General features: G+C 36.9%; 1 protein-coding gene across 10 annotated transcripts in view; it reads right to left on the minus strand.

Moving 5' to 3' along the window:
- The window catches only part of REV3L (REV3 like, DNA directed polymerase zeta catalytic subunit), a 193,136-nt gene that overhangs the window by 17,338 nt on the left and 148,372 nt on the right, over positions 1-27,426 (minus strand). For 7 of the 10 annotated variants that reach the window (XR_010157764.1, XR_010157763.1, XM_003950901.6 and 4 more), the window contains 5 exons: positions 19,046-19,187; positions 16,697-16,941; positions 15,256-15,364; positions 13,112-13,318; positions 6,128-6,237 (listed from right to left, as the gene is read on the minus strand). Coding sequence is in view for 6 of the 10 variants with exons in the window: in XM_003950901.6 (XP_003950950.2) it covers positions 6,128-6,237; positions 13,112-13,318; positions 15,256-15,364; positions 16,697-16,941; positions 19,046-19,187 (813 nt within the window). In the remaining 4 variants the exon portion in view is untranslated. Of the gene's footprint in view, positions 1-6,127; positions 6,238-13,111; positions 13,319-13,767; positions 13,895-14,517; positions 14,638-15,255; positions 15,365-16,696; positions 16,942-19,045; positions 19,188-27,426 lie in introns of those variants that run through there. The other 3 variants (XR_010157765.1, XR_010157766.1, XM_016956175.4) reach the window with 2 other exon arrangements.

Consider the following 27,426-nt stretch of genomic DNA (forward strand, 5'->3'; position numbering starts at 1 on the left):
GCTCACACCTGTAATCCCAGCACTTTGGGAGGCTGAGGCGGGTGTATCACCTGAGGTCAGGATTTTGAGACCAGCCTGGCCAACATGGCAAAATCCCGTCTCTACTAAAAAAATACAAAAATTAGCCAGGGGAGGTGGCGTGTGCCTGTAGTCCCAGTTACTTGGGAGGCTGAGGTGGGAGAATCGCTTGAACCCAGGAGGCAGAGGTTACAGTGAGCTGAGATTGCGCCATTGCACTCCAGTCTGGGTGACACAGCAAGACTCCGTCTCAAAAAAAAAAAGAAAAAAAAAAAGACAGACATATATTCTGTAATGTATGTTAACTGAAAAATAGTTAGAAAACATAAAAAGACACACGGAAGAAAATCAACATCTGTAATCATATCATATACAAAAAAGACATTACAAACACTTTGTGTATATCTGTAAATCTTTTCATATGCTATAATGGATCATGTTACTTGGTAATGAATAATATTGAATTACATGAATAAAAAACACCAATACAAAATATACTCAAAATACCAATACAAAATATACTCAAAAATAACTGATAAAATGCATTGGGCATCTTTTTTTCTATTTCAGTATATACTACAACCTGACCACCAACAGAAGTAATGGTTATTAAATATTTAAGTAAGATAGATTATAAAGTTCATCTTCACATATTTCTAGTGAAAAGACATTAAATAGTGGAAATGGATGATATCTTGAAACATGACTTTAAGATTCTTTTTTCTAGCCATATAAACCAATCTCATATTTCTGAAGTGTTTTTATACTGGATTTTTAAATCCCATTTTGGATGGTTTCTTTGGAAAAAGTCCCTGCTAATACTGGAGACAGTACTTGCCTGACAGCCTAATATGAAAAATTAAAAGAAAGGAAAAAAGTAGTTTATTCAACTCTACTAAAAGTCTTTAAAATAAATATTGTCTCAATCTGAATTAATTTTAACATTCACTAAGGTAGAATAAAAATGCCTTAGTTAATTAGACCTTCAATCTAGGCTATACTTCGAACCATCTGAAGGTTTTTTTTAGTTTCTTTATAGGCCATCTGATGCACATTTATACCAATACTACCTTATTTTATTTTATTTAAGAGGCAGGGTCTCACTCTGTTACCGAGGCTGGAGTGCAGTGGCATAATCATGGCTCACTGCAGCCTCAACCTCCTTGTACTCCTTCACAATAATTTTTCAGCCTATTCCTGGCCCCAGGTTCAATACATAAGACTTGCTTTCTGTTATATAGGTTTTTTCCAAGAATTTTATATAAATGAACTGGGTACAGTAGCTTTTGCCTGTAATCCCAGCAACTCTGGAGGCTGAAGTGGAGGACTGCTTGAGGCCAGGAGTTTGAGATGGGCCTGGGCAATATAGTTAGACCCTGTCTCTAAGTAAATAAATATAAATTTTATATAAATGAAACTATATAGTATGTACTCTTTTATATCTGTCTTCTTTCACTCAGCATATTTTGAGATTCATCCATGGTGTCAGAATAACAGCAACTGGTTGGTTTCCATTGTTGAGCAGTATTCCACTGTATGGATATACCACAATTTGCTTGTCCAATCACTCACTGATAGACGTTTAGATATTTTGCAGTTTTGGACTATTACGAACAAAGCTCCAATGAAGAATCGTACACAAGTTTTTGTGTGGACATAGGTTTTCCTTTTTCTTTTTCTTTTTTTTTGAGACGGAGTCTTGCTCTGTCACCCAGGCTGGGGTGCAGTGGCGCAATCTCGGCTCACTGCAAGCTCCAACTCCTGAGTTCACGCCATTCTCCTGCCTCAGCCTCCTGAGTAGCTGGGACTACAGGAGCCTACCACCACGCCCGGCTAATTTTTTGTATTTTTAGTAGAGACGGGGTTTTCACCGTGTTAGCCAGGATGGTCTCCATCTCCTGACATCATGATCTGCCCGCCTGAGCCTCCCAAAGTGCTAGGATTACAGGTGTGACCGTGCCTGGCCAGGTTTTCTTTTTTCTAAGATAAGCATAAAGGAGTGGAATCACTGGGTCATATGCTAAGTGTATGTTGAACTTCATGTGCAACTGCCAACTTTTTATGAAAGATTATTATTCTTAAAATGTTCAGATGCAATGATGAATGCAACTTTTTTTTTTGTTTGTTTTTTGAGATGGAGTTTTGCTCTTGTTGCCCAGGCTGGAGTGCAATGGCGTGATCTCAGCTCACCGCAACCTCTGCCTCCCAAGTCAAGCGATTCTCCTGCCTCAGCTTCCCGAGTAGCTGGGATTACAGGCATGCACGACCACGCCCGGCTAATTTTGTATTTTTAGTAGAGACGGGGTTTCTCCATGTTGGTCAGGCTGGTCTCGAACTCCTGACCTCAGGTGATCTGCCCAAAGTGCTGGGATTACAGGCATGAGCCACCGCGCCCGGCCGTATGCAACATTTAAAATAAGTGCACATACACATATTTCTGTACGGTTTTATAATAGGCAAAACTAAGCTACAGTAATAAAAATCAGATAAGTGGTTGTCTAGGGCATGGAGTGAGGGTGAGGGATTCACTGTAAAGGGAGAATGAGATAACTTTTTAGGGTGATAAAAAGTGTTCTATATCTTGACTGGCATGATAGCTGGTAACTTGGGCCTATATATTTTAATATTTTATTACATACTATACATGTTGTTAAAAATTATAATTCCATAAAAATGATAAAGAAATAAAGGTACATATACTTTACATCTTAAAAGTTATTATTGGCTGGGTACGGTGGCTCATGCCTGTAATCCCAGCACTTTGGGAGGCCAAGGTGGGTGGATCACGAGGTCAGGAGTTCAAGACCAGCCTGGCCAACATAGTGAAACCCCATCTCTACTAAAAATACAAAAATTAGCTGGGCATGGTGGCGCATGCCTGTAGTCCCAGCTACTCGGGAGGCTGAGGCAGGAGAATGGCGTGAACCCGGGAGGCAGAGCATGCAGTGAGCTGAGATTGCGCCACTGCACTGGACTCCAGCCTGGGCGGCAGAGCGAGATTCTGTCTCAGGAAAAAAAAAAAAAAAAAAGTTTCTGCTAGGTTGCCACGGGCTGGGAAAGGTACTGTGTATGTGTGGGGAAGTGGAGATGGTTAATGGGTACAAAAATGTAGTTAGAATAAGACCTAGTATTTGATAGCACAGCAGAGAGATTACAGTCAACGATAACTTATTGTACATTTAAAAATAACTAAAAGTTTAATTGGAATGTCATCATAATTGGAAGGTCATTTACCTTCGTCTATCAGATTTCCTTCATTTTGATGATGAGGCAACTAAGCCTCAGAGAGGCAAAATGACTTATTAATGGTTATGCCATCATCTAGGAGTATAGCTAGAAAGAGAATCCAGGTCTCCTCACTCTCAGTTGGGAACTCCTTTTTTTTTTTTTCTGAGATGGAGTTTTGCTCTTGTTGCCCAGGCTGGAGTGCAGTGGCGCGATTTTGGCTCACTGCAACCTCCAATTCCCGCGTTCAAGTGATTCTCCTGCCTCAGCCTCCTGAGTAGCTGGGATTATAGGCATGCACCACCACACCCAGCTAATTTTTTTAATTTTTAGTGATCCACCCGCCTCGGCCTCCCAAAGTGCAGGGATTACAGGTGTGAGCCACTGCGCCTGGCCTTTTTTTTTTTTTGAGATGGAGTTTCGCTCTTGTTGCCCAGGCTGGAGTGCAATGGCGCAATCTTGGCTCACTGCAACCTCTGCCTCCCGGGTTCTAGCTATTCTCCTGCCTCAGCCTCCCAAGTAACTGGGATTACAGGCATGCGCCATCACGCCCAGCTAATTTTGTATTTTTAGTAGAGATGGCGTTCTCCATATGGTCAGGCTGGTCTCGAACTCCTGACCTCAGGTGATCTGCCTGCCTTGGCCTCCCAAAGTGCTGGGATTACAGGCATGAGCCACTGCGCCCAGCCAGGAACTCTTTTTCACTCCACCAGGCATTACCTATTATCCCAAGAGCAGTGTTTCTCAACCTTTTATCATTATTGTCCTTCCAAGGAAAAAAAACACAAATTTAAATTATATTTAACAAGGCAAAATAATTACTAAGAAGTAAAATATTGTTGGGTAGGTCTGGGCGCTGTGGGGCCAAAAACTATGGTACTGACTTTTTTGTGTCCTCCTTCAAGAACTTACTTGTATTCTGCCAGGGTGACACTGTTGTGAATTGCTCTCATACAGACTAAACATTTGGGTTTCTTGTTTTTGAGACAGGGTCTCATTCTGTCATCCAGGCTGGAGTGCAGTGGCATGATCATGATTGACTACAGCCTTGAACTCCTGGGTTCAAGCGATCTTCCCACCTCACAGCCTCCCAAGCAGCTAGGAGTACAGGTGCACACCACCATGTCCGGCTAATTTTTAAATTTTTTGTAGAGACAGGGTTGCACTTTGTTGCCCAAGCTGGTCTTAAAACTTCTGGGCTCAAGCAATCCACCTGCCTTGGCCTCCCAAAGTGCTAGGATTTCAAGTATGAGCCAGCACGCCTGGCCAATGTTTGTTGAATGTATCAGGTAGTGAATGGTGATCAAAAGTTTTAATGACATTGCAAGTAAATTTCCTTTGACTGGAATCATATAATAACTATAAAATCTGATGTAGAGAGAAAGCATCAGCTAGGAATCAAAACATTGAATATCAATTTATGGCTCTTTACTGACTAGTTGCAAGATCTTAAATTTCTTATCCTAGGGAAATTTGTTCTTAATAAGCATCACTTGAGGCACATTCTAAGCTCTCCCCAAGTATGAAAACTGCTGGCCTAAATAATATCAAAATCCCTTCCGGCTCTGACATTCTGTGAGTCTATTATTTTTTGTAGCTTGACTTCTTACAGATCTTAAAGGGTAAATAATATAACTACAATCAGAATCATGCTGACTTCTGGGTGTTGTCAACAACATGGATAGCCCCTGAATTAAAATCAGTAAGTTAAAGGATTAACATTTTTCCCTAAATATTTTTTAAGGAGTTCTGCTAACAAGTGCAGAACTTATTTTAGTAACTCTTATTTTGCTGGAATACCCAGCAGAAGTAGTTTCATAGAACAATAAAATAACCAAAGCCAAACTAAGAAGTGGCTTTTGATGAGGAACAGGAGAGAATATGGATAATTAGGGCCTGGATAATTTGAAACTATCCCCACCGGCTGGTAATGAAACAGCTGCTCTATAAGGCAAGGTCTCATTCAGCATTAATATGATTATGCTGTCTGTATGAACATTTTAAAGAACTGGATAAGATTAAATGCTGTTCAAAGATTACTTATAAACTAATGATCAGAAGCATTATCTCCTATTGCTCTGTTGGACTGTAAAGAGATCAGAGGTCTTGATGCAAGTGCTCTTAGCATGATCACACTGTGACTCTACGTCCCCAATATGGAAAAAATTTCACTGTAAGAAATTTGAATAGTGCCTACATTCTAGAAGAATTTCAATAAGCCATGCAAAAAAGATGTTACATAAATAACTGAAACCTGAAAAATATCACAGCAAGCAAGGAAGCGTGCAAGCTGGTGTTAATAACTTACATTATTAATAACGTGCCTTCAAATGCAGGCACATTATTTGCCAATCCATAAATAATAGGCTTGAGGAAGTCTGTGGACCCTCTGGAATCAAATGGAAAACTGTATTTGCCTATATGCACTTCTCTTAGAAGGTCAACATATTCTGGGGCCGAGTGGTAAGTTAACCATTCACAGTTCTGGCAATTGTCCTTCAAAAACAGTTTATTTTAAGATATACACTTAAATTCAGAGAGTTACAGCTATATTAGAGGAATTATTCACATTAAAAGTAGTTTCTTTAAATAAACTAGACTCCTGTGTACACAGTTAGTTTACAGATCACTATCTACTTGGCTTTGAGCTACCTGGAGGGAAGCCATAGGTATCTTCAGTTTGTGGCTCAGGACACAAACTGTCTCTTACGATCCTATCTGGTAAATCAGGATCTGTGTTAACTCTGATCATGAGATCGTAAGGACTGGAAAGGACTCAGACAGAACTCTGTTTTTAGAAAAGATTCCCTTAAGCCATTTTAAACACTGAAATGAAGATCTAGAGAGATGCAAAAAGACAACTACAAAACCAAAAACCCATTACCTGTCAGTATCGCCATATACAACCCTAGCCCCCCATTTCTTGGTATCATTCACCAGTTTAATAGCTCGTTCCAAGGTCTCTCTGGCTTTGTGAACAATACTATCGCCAACCTGTTGGTACAAACACATTGGAAATAATTTCTTAACATAGCTCAGTATAAGTCAACAGACTTTAACATATAATACATTTAATTACTAAATATTTCCAGAAATGAAACGAGAAAAGAACGTAAAAAAGAAATCAAAATAGCCATCAGTATCATCATTCTTTCTACAAGTACTCAAGAAGAAACTGAGGTGAAGAATTTGAAAGAACCAATCAATATACAAACTTGTCTTTGAGTATAACAGTAAGTGGACTGCACTTGTTACAAGGTACACAGCTACGTTGGATTCTTGGAAGAATAATCCTTCTTTATTCAAGAACTTTTTTTTTTTTTTTTTTTTTTTGAGGAGTCTCACTCTGTCACCCAGGCTAGAGTGCAGTGGCACAATCTTGGCTCACTGCAACCTCTGCCTCCTGGGTTCAAGCGATTCTCCTGCCTCAGCCTCCTGAGTAGCTGGGACTACAGGCGCACACCACCACACCCAGAGAATTTTTGTATTTTTTAGTAGAGATGGGGTTTCACCATATTGGCCAGGCTAGTCTTGAACTCCTGATTTCGTGATCCACCCACCTTGGCCTCCCAAAGTACTGGGATTATAGGCGTGAGCCACCGTGCCCGACCTATTCAACTTTCTTATGTGCCCTTACAACTCATTAGGCAGAAAAGCACTCTTTGTGGGTGCATGAGTATATGTACGTGTATCTCTCAAAATTTTTCTGTTGAAGTGTTGATGATAATGTCTTTCAATATCATTAAAGTTAATGCTGAACTTCAATCTTGTCACTAGTTATACAAGGAAAAATGTATCTAATTATATGATGGGAAATATATTAAAACTGTTCAATTTAAATTAAATAGGTAGATATATATCTAGGAAGGTTTTACTCATTGGTGATTAGTGAATTTTAACAGTGACCACAGCATGAGTTTACAAAACAAAAAGATGCTGGGCCTTGACAAATATGAGAAGCATGCTAATGAGATTTTACAGTTAAGTAAATTAAGGAGACTATATAACAATGCTGTTTTATTTATTAAACTCATTAAAGCTAAGAGTGGGAAAAATTGCCATTCAACATAAAACATAAATGGAGCATTCCTTTTGCAATTTTAAAACGCAAACTGCACATTTTTGTTTTTTTTTGTTAAGAAGCAAACAATAGCAATAATGATCCTTCTCCCTTTACTGTAAAATTTGAATTACTAAATATAGGATTGAATAGTATTTAAAAGGCTATTTAGAGTTGCATTACAAAGGACATATTAAGTACATTAACAAAGGAATAAATAATAAAACTGGTAGTAGAAACGAGTTGGGATTTATTTATTTATTTATTCTGATTTATTTACTTATTTTGAGACAGAGTCTCGTTCTGTCACCCAGGCTGGAGTGCAGTGGTGTGAGCTTGGCTCACTGCAACCTCTGCCTCCTGGGTTCAAGCAATTCTCGTGCTTCAGTCTCCCGAATAGCTGGGATTACAGGAGTGTGCCACCATGCCCAGCTATTTTTCATATTTTTAGTAGACAGGGTTTTGCCATGATGGCCAGGCTGGTCTGGAACTCCTGGCCTCAAATGATCCACCCGCCTCAGCCTCCCAAAGTGTTGTAATTACAGGTGTAAGCCACCATGCCTGGCCTTAGGTTTTAAATTAAGATTATGAATTCTGCTGAGACCTCTAGTACATCAGAAAATCTTGAGAATGTAAACTGTAACTTAATACATTACAAAAATCATGTTATCTAATGGAAACTCAAATTGAATAAAATGTTCTGTTACCTACTGCCACTTTCAAACAAGGTCAACTTTTAAATATGTGAGGAAAAAGAGCTGCATAAGCAAGCCATTTTAGTGTCAAAGTCAAATATACTTCTGAGATGTATACTTACAAGTAAGTATATACTCGTACATATACATAGTGGTCTTAAATGTCTGCCTAATGCTCTTACTCTGGCGCATTTAAGTTATACCCCAAAGAGTCAGAACTCTGCAGTTACCCCTGAAGACCACATAATACGAAGAATTCAGCAGCACTAGAGTGAGGGGGAGGCGGAAGAGGGAAGGAGAAGTAATTAAATTAACAGATTCTGCTACTTTGTGCCAAGGTTCCTAACCTGAAAAGCATTACTTCATTAAAGGGCTAAGAGAGGATTTAAAAGAGGAAAAGAAATGGTTTCACAATTTAGGCCATGATTGGGGATGCTCAAAAGTCTTTTTTTTTTTGAGATGGAGTCTCACTCTGTCGCCCAGGCTGGAGTACAGTGGCGCAATCTCGGCTCACTGCAACCTCTACCTCCCGGGTTCACGCCATTCTCCTGCCTCAGCCTCCCAAGTAGCTGGGACTACAGGCACCCGCCACTACGCCCAGCTAATTTTTTGTATTTTTAGTAAAGACGGGGTTTCACCGTGTTAGCCAGGATGGTCTTGGTCTCCTGACCTCGTGATCCACCCGCCTTGGCCTCCCAAAGTGCTGGGATTACAGGCGTGAGCCACTGCACCTGGCCTCAAAAGTCTTAATAAAAACAAATGTTTTAAGTAAAAATTAATTCCCTGAAAAGACATAAAAAGGAAGAAATAAAGTTCAGACAATTTTTAAAAAGGCACAAATATACCTTTATCATAAATATGAATGACCAATAATTTAGTAGAAAACTGTCAACATATAAAAATTTTAATTTATGAAGTAAGTCCAACTGAGACAGAGACATTAACCTCCACTATTAGCTACTTTATTCTCCATATTCTCTTCATAGGAATTTTTGCTTACCAAGTCTTGTCTTTCTCTATGATGGTACTGAGACAGAGACATTAACCTACAACTATTAGCTACATTTATTTATTCTCCATATTCTTATATGCTTACAAAGTCTCATCTTTCTCTATGATAGTCCAGATCTAGTACTTTTTTGATTGTGTGTTCTCTGAAGGAAAGCAGGAGACCACAGTCAGTAATCCATTCGCCTCCCGCTTTTAAAAGCTTTTAATTATTCTGGATACATAACTGTTGTATATATACGTATATGCGGTACATATGATGTACACAGGCAGACAATGTGTAATGATCAAATCAGGGTAACTGGGATATCCATCACCTCAAGCATTTATCATTTATTTGTGTTAGACATTTCAATTCCATTCTTTTAGTTATTTAAAAATATACAATAAGTTGCTGTTCACTATAGTTACTGTGCTACTAAATACTAGATTTTATTCATTCTAATTGTATTTTTGTACTCATTAATCATTTCTACTTTATCTCCCTCCCTCCCCACCTCATTGCCTCTGGCAACCATCATTCTACTCTCTATCTCCATGAGTTCCTTTATTTTTTTTAGTTTCCATAAGAGTGAGAATGTGTGATATTTGTCTTTCTCTGTCTGGCTTATTTCACTTAGCATAATGTCCTTCAGTTCCATCCATGTTTTGCAAATGACGGGATTTTATTCTTTTTTAGGGCTGATTACTGGACAAATGGGATCACATAAAGCTAAAAAGCTTCTGCACAGTAAAGGAAATAATCAACAAAGTGAAGAGACAACCCATAGAATGGGAGAAATTATTTGCAAACTACCCATCTAACATGGGATTAATAACCAGAATATGTAAGGAACTCAAACAACTCAGTAGGAAAAAAACAAATAATTTGATTAAAAATGCACAAAAGGTCTGAATAGACATTTCTCAAAAGATGACATACAAATGACTAATATTACTAATTAGAGAAATGCAAATCAAAATTATAATGAGATATCTTCTCACCCCAGCTAAAATGGCTTTTATCCAAAAAACAGGCAATAATGAATGCTGGCAAGGATGTGGAGAAAGGGGAATCCACTGTAGTGGGAATGTAAATTAGTAGAGCCACTATGTAGAACAATATAGGATGCTGCAAAAATCTAAAAATAGAACTACCATATGATCCAGATATCCCACTGCTGGGTATATATCCCCCCCCCCGCCCAAAAAAAAAGGAAATTGGTACATTGAATTGATATCTGCACTCCCATATTTATTGTAGCACTATTCACAATAGCCAAGATATGGAAACAACCTAAGTGTCCATCAACGAGTGAATGGATAAAGGAAATGCCATAATATGTGTACAATGGAATATCATACAGCCATTAAAAAGAATGAAGCCATCTGCCCTTTAAAAAAAAAAAAGTGGCTGATATCTTCCATTTTTACTCTATTGGTGCTAACTTTTCACTTATTCATGAGAGGCTCTTTCTATGATGTTAGCTGCTTTTTCCACTCATGATTTCACCTAGAAGTTAACATTGTACTGTTGCGAAGTTAGCATATGATGAGGGGTCAAATGCATGCTTGCAGTCATTAATCTGAGGATAGCTGAGAAGACCAGGGTCAAGGAAGCAGGTACTGCTAGGCAGTCTGAGTTCACCGTGCAAAGCAGCAACGTACTCCCTGGTGAAACCCTATTCCTAAACTTCCACTGCTAGTTCAAAAATCCTACCAAATTCTGGTTATTCTAAAGTTACAGTATTTACATATTTTAAAAATAGTATAATTTCTGCATTATTACTAAAATACATTAATAAACACTTTTAAAACCGAGAGGCAGGGAAGAAATTAGGGAAATGTGGAAATGGCCCCTAAGAAAGGATTTGGGACAAGCATGGTGGCTCACACCTGTAATCCCTGCCAAGGCAGGAGAATCACTTGAGCCCAGGAATTCAAGACCAGCCTGGGCAGCATGGCGAAACCCCATCTCTACAAAAAATAGAAAACTTAACTGGGCATAGAGGTAAGCACCTGTAGTCCCAGCTACTTGGAGGCAGAGGTGGGAGGATTGCTTGAGCCTGGGAGGTCGAGGCTGCAGTGAGCCGTGGTTAAGCCACTGCACTCTAGCCTGGGTGATAAAGCAAGACGCTGTTTCAAAAAAAAAAAAAAAAAGGATAGCTTTTGGTTTTACATTAGTAATATCATTTCCATTTTTTTTTCCTGCTAGATCATATAGATCAGTGGTTTTCAAATGTATTAATATGAACCCCCAGGACGGACAAAGTATTTTTTATCTTACCTAAAAGTATACAAATATAAACCTAGATACAAACTTTTATTGCTTACAGCCTTTACAGTGCAACTATAAAAAAATTTATCCAGCACAAAATCATATTACTGTACCAAAATATTCAAGTTAACAATATTAAGTTTCCACTATAGATGGTATTTTGCTGCTTTCAATGTGAATATGCCACTACTGCCTTGCTCATGTTTTTGGAGTTCATTTTGCCTACTGTGAGCCGTGTGAAGACTTTATGCTTTCCCTGCTTTTCTCTTACTGAACTAATGCAAATATGATATACCACAATGTTCTCTGACCTTCATTTGGCATGAAAAGATCACAATATAACAAGTTACTCTGTTCTTTTCTCACTCACTAGTATATTATTTATATTACCCTGTCACACTATATTGTATTTGTATCAAATAAACACCTTAACTTAGTAAATATGAAATTAAGTCATTCTATGAAAAATGTCTTTCAACTGTCACTATCATTGCAAAAAAGGTTGTGCTTTATATCTACTGGTATACTAGTAAATATGGAATGACTGTTGTTTATTCTGACTTAAAAATTTTTTTTAGTTTTTAATTTTGTGTATTAATAGAGGCAAGGGCTCACTATGTTGCTTAGGCTAGTCTTGAACTCTTGGGCTCAAGCAATCCTCCCACCTCAGCCTCCTGGGTTGTGGGGATCACAAGTGTGAGACACCACACCTGGCTAATTGTGACATTTGGACAAGCCAACATAACTATAATCAGATCTCTTGTCAATACATAAAATGAATTATGCAGTACCAAGGCTGTTGTAAAAACTGCTACAAAGGTGGCACTGAAATTTTATGCTAATAGAAAGTTACAGTATAGTTATGAAGATCATGCAGAAATAGGTGTATGCTAATTTCTAAAATTATCATTGGAATAAAGACACAGAGGTATCTTATAGAGAAAAGTCACAGATCCCCAAGAATATATATATATTTAGGCTTGGCATGAGAAAAACTGATGTTATGTCATAGAAATGAAATGGTTTAAAGTTTTAAAACAAAATGAAATGCTTGAATGAACAGGCATTCATTTAATGCTGCTTTAGTCTCTTTTTTTTGAGACAGGGTCTCGTTCTGTTACCCAGGGTGGAATGCAGTGGTGCAATCATGGCTCACTGCAACCTTGACTTCCTGGGCTCTAGTGATCCTCCCATCTCAGCTTCCCAAGTAACTGGGACCACAGGCACATAACACTATGCCCGGCTAGTTTTTGCATTTTTGGTTGGAGATGGGATTTCACCATGTTGCCCAGGCTGGTCTCAAACTCCTGAGCTCAAGTAATCCACATGCCTTGGCCTCCCAAAGTGTTGGGGTTACAGGTGTGAGCCACTTTTTTGAGACCAAGTCTCATTCTGTCGCCCAGGCTGGAGTGCAATGGCGCGATCTCGGCTCACTGCAACCTCTGCCTCCTGGGTTCAAGCAATTGTCCAGCCTCGGCCTCTTGAGTAACTGGGATTACAGGTGCCCACCACCACATCTAGCTAATTTTTGTGTTTTTAGTACAGATGGAGTTTCACCCTGTTGACCACGCTGGTCACGACTCCTGACCTCATGTGATCCGCCTGCCTTGGCCTCCCAAAGTGTTGGGATTACAGGCGTGAGCCACCATGTCTGGCCTTTTTTTTTTTTTTTTTTCTTTTAAAAAAGAGATGAGGTCTCACTATGTTGTCCAGGCAGGATTCAACTCTGGGCTGAAGCCCCCCGCACCACATCTTAGCTTCCAAAGTAACTGGGAATACAGGTGAGTGCCACCATGCCCCACTGTATTTTAGTCTCTTTTGAAAAAACTACAGATTTGTATCACTTACCTCAATGCATGGCATTCTCCCAGAAAAATTAGCAGATGTATAGCCAAATGTGACATTTGCTATCAGCTTAAGTCCCAACTGACGTGCATCAAGCATTCGTGACAGGGCTCTGTCTTGCTTGTAAGCCTTCATTGACTGCTTCACCATAAATCTAGTCTTCAAAATTTCTTCAAGCATTCTTGGTAGTACACCTTTTCTTACTGAAGGCTATCATAAAGAAAAAAAATGTTTAAAACCCCTCAAACATTATAGATTTACATAATTAAGAAGGAAGCATAAAACATAATAATGGCCAACTGTCATGAATTGAAACATGCTAACAACAGAGTGACCATAGTATTAGTGGCCGTCAATATAAAATCATCACATTTTATTTCTTGGAAGAGGATTTTTCTCCTAAATGGTTCCTGCAATGTTTATAAATCTAACAGAGCACTTCTATGTGAGTTCAGAGACCTCCAGGGAGGAGGATGTCAACTAGTGCATAAGTGACCATACAACAACTTCAGAGGGAAATTTTGTTCGAAACTTTGACAGAAACCCCCATTCTTTCAAAATGACACATGGGACTTGTATCACTCATAACCAACTCAGTTTTTAAAGATCTCATCCTAATGACCCCACACAGAAATCTGCATGGAACTCCATTTATCTACCTTGGAAGAATGATGAGCTGGGTTGACTCTGCTGACATTCAAACCTGCAGTTCCAGGGACTCTAGGTATTTCAAATCTGATGCTTAGACCACTAAGCCATCCCCTCCGGCCTACATTTATTAGCAATCTGGAAGAGGGGATGAATAGTGAGGTGATAAAATTTGTTGATGCCAAAAAAAAATCATTTGTATTCATCAAGACTAGGGAGAATTTATGAGAACTCCAGTAGGAATGAAAACCACAAAACAGTATTAACTTTGATGATGATTCACAGACACGTGCAAGGTAATGCATGTCAGACCTAACAATTAAAATCTCAGGTATAGGATATTCACACACCTGAATATTAAAAAAATCTTATTTTCATTAAGCTTTACACACTGGGTCCAAAAGTAGATGCAAGTTTAAAAAAAAGCTGTTAAAGGGAGATAATAAGCTGCTAGATATGCGACAATGGAACATATTCTAACCTCTAATTCATTTGGTGTACATTTTGAAGCAGCCATAATGTTTTAAGACATAAGATAAAAAGAACAGGGACCAAATTCGCAGAAATGTGACTGGAAAACTGATTTTTATATAGAGACCCATTTAATAAAAAAAAATCTGTTTCCATTTCTCCAAGTAGATCTCATCTACATCAGTCCTTAGAAATACTACATTTTAAAATTTTCCAAAAAGAAACATACCATGAACTCTTTGGTTAAAATTTTCTTCATCTACATGGCTAATTTTAGTTTAGTATTCCCTCTTACTGGTAGAGAATGATGCCACTTTTGATATAGTACACCAGAATGAATTTGAGGGCTGGTGGGGTCCACTCTACCATCAACCACTCTACTGTCTCATGATTCTAGTACAGACTCACTGCTAAGAAAATAGAAAAGAAAGGAATAAAGTTGGCATATAAGAGGCAATATAATCTTCTTTTAGATGTCTCTTATTTGTCTTTAATTTGTAAAGTTTTCCTCTGTCTCTTTTGAGGGGAGATACAGGAGAGAACAAAGGGACCCTATTTTTAGTTTGGATATCTTCTGAAAAATATAAACAATAAGCCTATTAGAATATCATTAATTCTAAGATAGTCTTAATTTAAAATAATGTAGAAGAACAACTAGTAGCATCTACACATTAAAACAATTTAAATCTTTGTAGGTAACATATTTTGACCATTAAGTTGCTATTTAAGTCTGCCTGATTCTAATAAAGGGCAGAAAGTATAAGCATACGTTTATTTCTTTCAATATTTCGTTAACTAAAATTTAACAATTTAAAGATTTAAAACCTAAATTCAAGAAAAACAAGGTGACTGGTTTGTTCCTGAAGTGATTTCTTAGAAGATTCTCATATCTTTGACTTTTTGAGATAAAATATTCAAGCAAACTCGGTGTTTTTGTTTTCTATTATGTGCCAACAATATCTAAACCATTATCAGCTCTCCAAAAGTTAAGCCATAGTTGTTATCTTTCATTTACAAGAGAGTATTACCTTGACAAAAGCTACTCCATTGGGGGACACTGTGATATCATGCCTAACTTGGTAAAGTAAATCTGGAGGTACTCTCAGAGAGGTACAGCCAAATTTGAACTCATCATACCTGTTAAGAAAGAGAACATTAAGCAAATACTTCCTCAAATCATAGAACAGAGATTTTACGCAATTTAAAAAATCTTTCTAACTCCATTAGAAATTCATTTTCAAACATCTAAACAAGAATTCATGTACTTAGTAATATGTTTATTTGCCTCATTACCAAAATAGTTTTTCAAATATTCACAATTTATTACAAGAAACATTTCTTAAATGGCACTATCCTAAAATTTATGGGTAAAATCTATACTGAAATACCAAATTTCAACTCAACATCTGATCATCTTATTTATTTTATTATTATTATTTTTTGAGATGGAGTCTAGCTCTGTCACCCAGGCTGGAGTGCAGTGGCGCGATCTCGGCTCACTGCAAGCTCCGCCTCCTGGGTTCACGCCATTCTCCTGCCTCAGCCTCCCAAGTAGCTGGGACTACAGGTGCCCGCCACCATACCCGGCTAATTTTTTGCAGTTTTAGTAGAGACAGGGTTTCCTCATGTTAGCCAGGATGGTCTCGATCTCCTAACCTCATGATCTGCCCGCCTTGGCCTCCCAAAGTGCTGGGATTACAGGTGTGAGCCACCATGTCCAGCCCAATCATCTTATACTAAATTACTTAAATAAAGATTTATTTTAACATCCTTGTGTATTTAAAGAATAATTTAAACCTTAAATAGAAATACTGTAAATCTTGTAAATTTTCCAAATTCCTGTTTTTAATAAAAAGACAGGATTACCAATATAATTTCCACAGATGCTTTCTATGAAGGAATATAGGATATACTAAAACCAACACATGATCTCAAATACGCAAAAATCAATAAAAAGGAAGACTCCGTTATTTCCTACAATTTAAGAAAAGTATCTAATCCTTTGAGAATTTAAAATGTTATTATCAGTTTATAAAATTTAATTTACATTAATTAATAAAACCTAACATTTAATTTTTAAAATCCTGGACTATTTATAAGAAAAATAAAGAGGAGGTCTAGTTGAAGTTATAAGATCATAATCCTCAAACTGTTCCACTGAAAGGTAATTTACATCAACAATTTAACTTTCATTTTAAGAGACTATAGTTACATATGGAGTGAAACAGTTGCAAGGCTGACCTATTCCCAATTCTCTTCATGAGTCATCCACCCATGAAGCTGGATTAATCATATGGTGATCCATGTCAATTGGTAAGACAACTATAATGAATGGATTAGCTGGGATACAGTCCATTTATCTTGCTCATAGGGAAGGTGTCCAGAGCAAAGAGACACTCAGAAAGTGTCTAATTTTAGTAAGAAGTACAAAGCACAACAACATTATTGTAAATGTGAAAAAAACCTTACTTTCCCAAGTTCTCCACATGGCCAAGGCAGGTGGAAAAGCAGTAGTTATATGCAATCACAATAGAAGGATAAAGTGATTGGAAATCCAAAACGAGAACAGAGTTGCTATAGAAGCGGGATTCAGGCTCCATAATTAGAGGAACACACTGTGGGGCTCTCATCTGGGATCTTTGCTGAACACTAGGTGTCACAGGAATATAGTTCATTGGTTTAGCAATACGCAACATCATTGATTCCACACGGTACTGCAGGGAGAAAGGGAGGTGAGAAGAGAAGAAACACAGTTAAATATATTGGTCATTTGAATATATAATCATTTGAGGATAATCTGCTTTTTAGAATAAGACTGTATGACTTTTTTTTTTTTTTTGAGACAGTGTTTCGCTCTTGTTGCCCAAGCTGGAGTACGATGGCACGATCGTGGCTCACTGCAACCTCCGCCTCCCAGGTTCAAGCGATTCTCCTACCTCAGCCTCCCGAGTAGCTGGGATTACAGGCATGCGCCACCATGTCCAGCTAATTTTTTGTATTTTTAGTAGAAACAGGGTTTCACCATGTTAGCCAGGCTGGTCTCGAACTCCTGACCTCAGGTGATCCGCCCACCTTGGCCTCCCAAAGTGCTGGGATTATAGGCGTGAGCCACTATGCCCAGCCTGTAATACTAGTTATTTAGTCAGCTTTCAGATGCAAAAAGGGATATATGTAAATCCTTTTCCTATTCCGACTTTTATAAAAACTATAAAACATGTCAAATAACTTAAAAGATAAGTCAATTTTAAAAGACAGATGCAATTAGATTTCTTTTTATTTTTATTATTTACTTATTTATTTTGAGGTGAAGTCTCGCTCTGTTGTCCAGGCTAGAGTGCAACGGCACAATCTCGGCTCACTGCAACCTCCACCTCCAGGGTTCAAGTGATTCTCCTGTCTCAGCCTCCCAAGTAGCTGGGATAACAGGCTTGTGCCATCATGCCCAGCTAATTTTTGTATTTTTAGTAGAGATGGGGTTTCATCATGTTGGCCAAGGTGGTCTTGAACTCCTGACCTCAAGTGATCCCCTGCCTTGGCCTCCTAAACTGCTGGGATTACAGGTGTGAGCCACTGCACCCGGCCCTCTTTGTATTTAAATACAGCTACACCATAATAAAAAACTGTAGGACAGACAGCTGTATAGTTTGACAATTTCGTTTAAGAAGTTGGTCGATAATCTTGGAGAAATTTATTTGGGAAAATTAGAGAATTAAAAAGCTGTCAGGAGACTTAAGATAGAAAATGTTATCCCAGTTTTTCAAAGAAAGAAACAAAATGATTATAGAATTATAAAGTATTGAATGTGGCTTTTGTTGTGGAAATAATTAAAAAATAAAACAAAGAACTGAATAGTAATCAGCTTATTACTGGTCCCTAGCAAAACTGAATCAAGCAATTACTGGTATGTTTGTTTCTAATAATAACTATTAGAAGGCTTGGGGTATTAGAAAAAAATTACTCACAAGAACCAGCCTGGGTTCACTGAAGTATTCTCATGAGGTTTTAAGGTATTTTTGCCTTTTATTACAGACTAGCTCAAACAGTTGTTAAATTTGATGGGTATAAATAAAATAAATAGCTTATAAGCAATTAAATGAAATAAACAGGTAAAAAAAACATAGTTGGAACTCTATTTTTGCTATATTTACTGAACTGGTTGATTGAGGAATGTTATAGACACAGGTAATTAAAATAAGTAAGGATTTTACAACGTTAAGGAATCTGAGTGTTTTAATATGGTATCGCTGATGCCTACCACTGTGCTTAACAAACTACAGGTATTCAAATACATATTTGTTGAATATATAAAATCATTTTCAGCAAGGCGTTTAGTAAAAATCTCTCATTATATCCTTGGGAAATTACTTAGATATGAATTAAATGGCTTCTTAGGTTTCTTTTTTTATAACATTTTAAAAAGTTACATAGTCCACTTATATTGATTTTCAAGCTTTTTATTTTTATATTAAAATTATCTATGGGAAGTTTTAACAAGCCAAAATTAAAAATGTAAAACAAAAGAAAGGTAGACTTTCTTTGTTGCTTCTCTAGTTTTAAGGGACATCTTTAATCACAGTAACAATATTCAGGAATATAATATCCTTAAGGGCATGGACATTTATTTTCTTAATACCATAAAAAACTTGGCAGTGGCCGGAAAGTTGGCATAGAAAGAGAATAAAATGACAAGATTTAATTACCCAGCTATTGATTAGTTGGTACCAAACAGAAAGTTTAAAAAGTCAAATCACTTCAAACATCACAAAAGTGTATCACTCATACAGAACTTTCAAGTCTGCAAGAAAACTGATTTCCCACCTGTGAACCCCTTGTCAGTACATGTAAAAACTGAATGCCAAAAAGTCTAGCCATCTCACTGGTTTTCCCAATCAGGTCCAGCTGTTCTAACATTTGGAGATTTCCACGGACACGGCTAACATAATGATCAACCATTTTCCATCTGTTAAAAAAGAATCCACATTATGAACATCAGGGAAAAATTTGGACACTTGAAAACAGTACTTTTTTTCCTGCCAAAAATCTACATGCTAAAAGTGAGGTTACTTAAGGAAAGAGTAATGATATGAGCCTTTAAGCAAAGTATGCTAAGGAATTAAACATTAGAAAATTTTAGGTATTTCAAGGGCATGAAAACCAGTAAAGATACACAAAATTTAAAATAGTACTTGTGATTAGGTGGTAAGATTAAGGATCACTCTTTTTCAATATTTTGCTTGATGTTGCTCTATTCTTTTTTTTCTATTCTTATTATAGAAAATTAACATTCTCCTTTAAGATACAGCTGCTGATTATGCAATAATTATTTATCATATCTATAGATTTTTAAAGAACATGAAGGGTCTGGGTTATCATTGTAAGTCTAAAATAAAAACATGCACTATGTTCATGGCAAAAAAAAAAGAGTAATTTGGTGAAGATTTAGAAAAATCAGGAACATAAATTTTAGTGAGATAATACATGGGTTAAACATATTTCAATAAGTATTTTTTGTTAAAATATAAAAGTTCTGTTTTTCAGTTTAAACCTTAAATTTAACCTCTTTACCTTACCTTCTTAAGAAAACAAACAATAAAACCCTCAGCAAATCCATAAAAAGAATTTTAATATTATAAGATGTAAAAATGACCCAGAAGTATACTATAAGGAATAAAATTTATTCATTTGAAGATTAAGGTTCACATATATTGTAATCTTTAATTATATTGCTTTTAGAACAATATAGTCACATAATTGTCTAATAAATGTGTTTAAAGACCTTTTCCTTGGACACATGACTAATGCTTAATAGAAAAACTAGAAAATGCATGTGAAGGAAGAAAAAAATACCCTATTATAAAAAAGATAATAACAGTATATTACCAAGAAAGTAGAGACATTGGAATCCTCATATACTGCTGGTGGGAACGTAAAATAGAGTAGTTGCTTGGGAAGATAATTTCGCAGTTCCTCAAACAGTTAAACATAGAGTTACCATATAATCCACCAAAAATTCTACTCCTAGGTACATATCCAAAAGGAATGAAAACGGGTATCTACACAAAAAACTATATATCAATGTTCATTACAGTATTAATCATAGTAGCCCAAAGTGGAAACAACCAAAATGTCTATCAACTGATGAAGAAATAAAATGCAGTATATATCCATACGATACAGTATTATTCAGCAATAAAAGAAATACTGAAAGATGCTATAACATGGACAATTCTGGACAGCATTATGCTAAAAGAAGCCAGCCACAAAAGATTACATATTGCATGATTCTGTTCATGTGAAATGTTGAGGACAGTCAAATTTATTTGGGAAAATTAGAGAATTAAAAAGCTGTCAGGGGACTTAAGATAGAAATCTATGGGGACAGAAAATAGATCAGTGGTTGTCTAAGGCAAGAGGTAGAGGGTGGGGGGACTCTGGTGGAGGGGGTGATAGGAGTGATGAAAGGTTGAAGAGTGGTGGCTAGGTGATGCAGGATTTCCATTTAGAGTAATTAAAATATTATAAAACTTACTGTGATGATGTTGTACAACTCTGAATATACTGAAAACCAGTGAATTATATACTTTAAATGGGTAAATTGTATGATATACAAATTATATCTGAATAAAGCTGTTAAAACATTAGGCAAACATGAAAGAATCCTAAACTCTATAAATGTTTAAGAAACAGAAATTTTGTTTCATAATTTACATTTTTAACTTAATATACTGACTCCCTATATTTATGTTTTGTAGCTATCGAGGGTGCTATTGTATAATGATAACATATTTAATCGAAACACTTACTGAATATCTTTTATTACTGTAAGCAATGGTATGATGAACATTTTTAAAGCTAAGTCTTTATACAGATGATTAAATAATTCCTTAAAATAAATTCCTAGATTTGGTCAGTTTTCAATACCTAACAATACACTGCTTTCCAGAAAGGTTTTAATAATTTATATTCATACTAGTGATGATAAAGTGCTTGTTTCCTTGTATATTTGTTAACAATGAAGATTATAGTTTTTAAAATTATTATGAGTTTGATAGACAAAAAATGATACATTTTAATCTGCATTGTTTTGTTTTAGATCATTAATGTAACCCCTCAACAATACAAAACTGCAAAGTGTAAATCTGAAATAATGCATTATGTACAAATCAGATCAGTCCCTTTAAAATAAAACAAAATGGATTTAATGGCTCACCACTCCTTCAGGATGTGTGGATTTATCTATGGAGAGTGCAGAAAAAGGAGATAACATTTACACTTTGCCCTCTCAACATATGGACAGAGAGCTGACCTGGAGAAACATGCCAAATGAGATACCAAAATAGTGAGACACCAACATAATTTCTGAAAATGCCAGGCAGCACACAAGCATTTTGCTGAGATTTGTAAAACATGAGAAAAATAAGTGTTAAGTCTCAACCAACACAGGTTTAACAGAAAACTTTAAAAAGGTATGTATTACACATATATAAGAATCTGTTTCAACAGATAATCATGCTGACTGGGCACGAATATTTCCTTGAAATCTGTAGGTGGTGATTCAGGAGAAGAGTTACCAATTGAAGTATGTTGATGATAATTTGTTTCGGAAAATGTGTTTTAAAACATACTGGTTTATTTTCATTGTTTACTCCAGTCTAAAGTCCTTTTTTTTTTTTTTTAAATAAGACTGATCTTGCCAATAGGTTTTTGTAATTCATGGTACAATTAAGAAACATAATCAGCAGATTAAGAATTCCTTTAGTAAGGTAGACATTTGAATATTTCAGGATTTTTTTCCTTTGATAATTGTTCATGTCTTTTACCCATTTTTTTTACTAATTTAAAAGTATATAATATAGTTAATATACATAACTGTTATGGTGAAAATGGTTTTCCTAGGTTGATGTTAGCTTTTTACTTTTGTTGATGTTATTTAATGAAGTACAAAAGTTTGTTTTTGGGCAAAAATGGTGAAAGTAAGTCTAATACTTTATATACAAAACTGATTAAACTGAATCTTAAAGGCTCCTGATTTAAGTGATTTGACTAAGATCAACTCTATTTTTTTAGGCAGTATAGTCTATTAGAACTTAAATAAATGGATATAATAGTATATTTCAAAAGAAATATTTTTACTGTGCTACATATAACTCTTTTTAAAAAGTGGAAATGGTTTATTTCACATTTTGAAGAATATAGTCTAAGAGATTTTCACATATTGGTTGACAGCACAGACTTTGGAGTGAGATAGTCATAGGTTCAAATTGTGGCTCTACTGCAAGCTACTACGTGACCCTAGGCAAATCATTTAACTCTCTAGTTTTCAGTTTCAGTATGTGTGAAACAGTGGTTTCACTGTTGTAAGGTGAAACTGTTGTAAGGTGTTAGGCAAAAGCAAAAACTTAATAACCTTTGCTGTTATTATTATGATAATTATGGTAATTACTATTTCCCCATTTCATTCAGAATCTAATTCTCTATCCTGAAAAGAAAGACGTACCAATTAATTAACATTTATTGAGAGCCTTCTGTGTGTTGAAGACTCATACTATCTCATTTAATTCTTACTTCACTTCATGAGGTAGAATATATTAACATCTCTCTATTATAGATAAGAAAACTGAGGATTACTGTAAGACTAATCCATCCTAGTTTACAAACCTAGTACACTAGAACCTGAGATTTTGGCCAAATAAACGAAAACATGATGAAAAGGAAACAAGATAATACATTATAAATGAGTAACTGTCTTGTTAAACTTCTATCATCGCAGCAAAGTACTCATTTCCTCACTAACAAAAATGGTAGACCATTTTGTGAAATGAATGCTTATTCATTTCACACTAAATGTATTCCTCTCCACTGACTGGTAACCAAGTAATATAAACAAATTAGATGCATCTTATCTTTCATAACTAAAGGTTAATTTAACAAGGGACATTTTATCTTATACAGTTTATCCAGCAGGTAACAACTGCTGTTTTCTGATCTAAATCTGCTGACCTATAGGCATGAATATAAAAAATACTTTGAATGGCTAATTTAAAAAAATGTATTTTAGACTTTTTAATTTAAAAAAGTGATCTTTCCGAAATAAAATCATCATCCTTTCTACTTTCGGGTCCTATCTGACTAACCATATAACATAAAAGAGAAAGAGTAATTGCAGCCTTTACTTATGGTTAAAGGAGAAGATTGACTTTTGTTAGTTTTTTAAATTGTTGTTAAAGAATTATGCCATCCTCCTAATGCTTTGTCAAACTTAACGGTAATAAATACAAGTTTTGATCCGGAAAGGAGGAAGGGAAACATACTTATAAAGCACATGCTACTCAGGATAGGCTTGGGTAGTGCTGAAATGGGAACTTAGAGCATCCTGAAGGCATGGATATTTTTCAAGATAGTTCATCCGGGGAGAAGGTGACAAAAAAGGAGACAGGAGAATCCCGAGTACAAAATTCACTTATTCTGAAGTTTTTCTGTGGACTGGCTCTATACTCAGCAAATAGAAAAGAAAATTTCTTATATTATCTTCTTCAGCTACAGAACTCTGCTCCCAGGATATACCTCCTAGCTCAGAAACTGGAATCTGGAATAGTATTTAATAACCATTCCTTGAATGACAGATAAAATCATGCTGGTATTAGGAATTATATAGATTAGTAATATTAGAGATTAGGAAAAGTTTTATAGGCTGGCTTGGGAATCTAATCACAAGACATTATTTTATGAAAAAATGTGTTCTAAGCTTGAAACAATAAAATGTTGGGAACATAATTCATTCATATAAATCTGGGGCTTCCAGGAGACAAAAATCTGGGTTTATTAAAAAAAATTAGGGTACCTTTGTGTTTTACAGGTTTAACACAAGAAATCCTTGACTAGCAAGTTCTTCTCATTCTAAGTCGATTTACAATATATATGTATGTCCTTAAAACACTGTAGAAAGCAAATGGAAATCAAAAGGGTTACCATACTTACCAAAAAAGTAAGTCAGACTTATTTTTTTGTATTCACTTAAAGTTAAGAATGTACTCATTTAAATTTAAGTATTCACTTAAATTTAAGAATGAAGTTGTCTGATATTTCCAAGACTACTCAAAGAAAGAGTGCATGGTCTTCTCATATAACATAATCCATTTGACATAAATGGTCTAATGTCTAGTCTAAGTCCCTTCTGTACAATTTTAGTTCCAGTCCTCTATTTTACTTGTCAAAAACAGTTATCATCCTAGATAATACCTAATTAAAGGTGGTAAAACATGTATTTAGAGATTCCGGGGCTTATAAACAAACCACTGAATATAGTTTTCAATGTTAAGTTAAATATCAAGTTTTATTTATTGGTGTATAATTTCTCCTCAGCTTTTTTTTTTTTTTTTTTTGAGATGGACTCTTGCTGTGTCGCCCAGACTGGAGTGGAGCGCAGTGGCGTGATCTTAGTCACTGCAACCTCTGACTCCTGCTCCCGGGTTCAAGTGATTTTCATGCCTCGGCCTCCCGAGTAGCTGGGATTACAGGTGTGCACCACCATGCCCGGCTAATTTTTTGTATTTTTAATAGAGATGGGGTTTCACCACATTGGCCAGGCTGGTCTCGAACTCCTGACCTCAGGTGATCCGCCCGCCTCGGCATCCCAAAGCACTGAAATTACAGGCGTGAGCCACTGCACTCAGCCAACTTCGCCTCAGCTTCTATTTCTATAAGGCTTTGATAGAAGCTAAGTGCTTTCTGTTACTTCACTTCACTTCCCTGAAATTCCTCAAAAGTGATTGGAATATGCGATGACATGCTCAGGAAGCAGTTTCCCCAAATATTATCAAGTTGTTTTCAAAGCTATACTTTTTCCATCCTCACCACCATACGGCCTTACAATTCAGTAAGTACAGATTCACTCATTTAAAAAATTAGACACATTAATTTAAGGACTTTTCCTAGACACAGTGCAGTGTGCCACAGTCTACACAGAGCAAGGCTGTCCTACTAAGCCAAAGATGAACAGCTCAGAGTTCATTTAGGCAGCTCACAGCTCGAGTCTGTGGGATGGAGCACGGGAGAGAAAGGGAGCTGTGCAAGTGGCAGGAGTTGGGGGGGGTCAGAAGTATAGCTGGATTCCTTATGAGTGATAGCTCAAGGCTGTCCCGAAAACGAACAGGATGAAACCACATGAGGCTGAATAAAGAGCAGCTCGCTGGGGGTTGAGTGTGGGCAGAAATGGTCAGATAGTGCTGGGGTTGGAGGCTCACCAATGCCAGAGTGGAGAGACCTCATCACCCCCTTGTTAACAACCTTGGCATTCAGTTGTGAGCCCAGAAAAAACAGAGGCCTTTGCCCTAGAGAAAGGCCTACTCTAGATAAAACTTAAAACCAAATACTGACAATATGTACAGACGACAGAGTTTGGAGATTGAATCCTACATCAAGTTGGAGGAGCTTAGGAAACACCTTGGGCCTGGTATACTTGCCTGTTCCAACCATAGGCTTTGAACTAAATAACAAGCAACTGGAAAAGGGGCAAGAAAACTTCCTGTCATAGATTCCAGGCAAAGGAACAGTATCACTGAGAAAGGAGTAGAAGAAAATGCTATCCGCCCCAGGGGGAGGGTCAGGAAGCTTACTTGGGCCCAGGACCTGCCAGTGGTACAAAGCAGAGGTCTGTTGCCTCTGTGGGAAGAGCAGGAGTGCTGAGCAAACCCCAGAAGAATAGGAAGATCCAGGCCGGGCACGGTGGCTCATGCCTGTAATCCCAGCACTTTGGGAGGCCGAGGCGGGCGGATCATGAGGTCAGGAGATTGAGTCCATCCTGGCTAACATGGTGAAACCCCGTCTCTACTAAAAATACAAAAAATTAGCCAGTTGTCGTGGTGGGCGCCTGTAGTCCCAGGTACTCGGGAGGCTGAGGCAGGAGAACGGTGTGAACCCGGGAGGCGGAGCTTGCAGTGAGCAGAGACTGTGCCACTGCACTCCAGCCTGGGTGACAGAGCGAGACTCTGTCTCAAAAAAAAAAAAAAAAGAACAGGAAGATCCAAAGACTGAGGTTAGACAGGAGAACTGAGAAACTCCCCCTGCCTCCACTATAAACCTTGCAGAGAGTAATAAGTGACATCGGTCAACCACTCATTAAATCTGACTTTGGAAAGAAAATGAATCACAAATACTGGAAAAATGAGAAGAACTGTTGACTTCTCATCAGCAAAATGAGAGGCTGGAAGAAAAGGGAACAAAATCTTTAGAGTGGTGAAAGAAAAAAACGCAACTGAGACTGAGAAATTATCCTTCAAAAATAAGGGTGAAATAAAGACATCTTCATATAAACAAGGGCTAAGATAATTTTTTGCCAACAGACTTGCCAAAGAAAACAGATTAACAGTTTCTTAAAATGTTAACACACAACAGCCATATGACCCAGTAATTCTACTCCTAAGAGATATGAAAATGTATGTTCACACGCTGACTCATATGCAAATCTTTATTGCAGTTTTATTCATAATAGCCTCAAACTGGAAACAACCCAAATGTCCATCAACAGGTGGGTGGGTAAGTTATATTCATATAATTGAATACTATTTAATAATAAGAATGAACAAACTATTTATGCAACAGAAATACAATGTTTTCTGAGTTTCTTCAAAGCCAAGATAGATTATGAATATTTCCATTAATATGAAGTTCTATAATTGGCAAAACTAATCTACAGTAATAGAAATCCAATTAGTAATTATCTAGATGATTAGGGATGGGTAGGTTGACTGCAAAGCTGTAGAAGGGAATCTTCTGGGTGTCAGATATGCTCCTTATCTTGACTGGAGTAATGATTACAAGATAAATGCATTTTTCAAAGTCATTGAACAATAATACACTTTATTTATTTATATATTTTTTGAGACAGAGTCTCACTCTGTCACCCAGGCTGGAGTGCAGTGGCATGATCTCGGCTCACTGCAACCTCTGCCTCCTGGGTTCAAGTGATTCTCCTGCCTTAGCCTCCTGAGTAGCTGGGATTACAGGCATGCATCACCACACCTGGCCAATTTTTGTATTTTTAGTAGAGATGGGGTTTCACCATGTTGGCCAGGCGGTCTCGAACTCCTGATGTCAGGTGATGTGCCCGCCTCGGCCTCCCAACATGCTAGGATTACAGGCGTAAGCCACCACAACTGGCCTGAACAATACACTTTAAATGTGTGCATTTTATTACATAT

This window comes from Pan troglodytes, chromosome 5 (genome assembly GCF_028858775.2).
Source record: "Pan troglodytes isolate AG18354 chromosome 5, NHGRI_mPanTro3-v2.0_pri, whole genome shotgun sequence".
Taxonomy (NCBI): Eukaryota; Metazoa; Chordata; class Mammalia; order Primates; family Hominidae; genus Pan; species Pan troglodytes.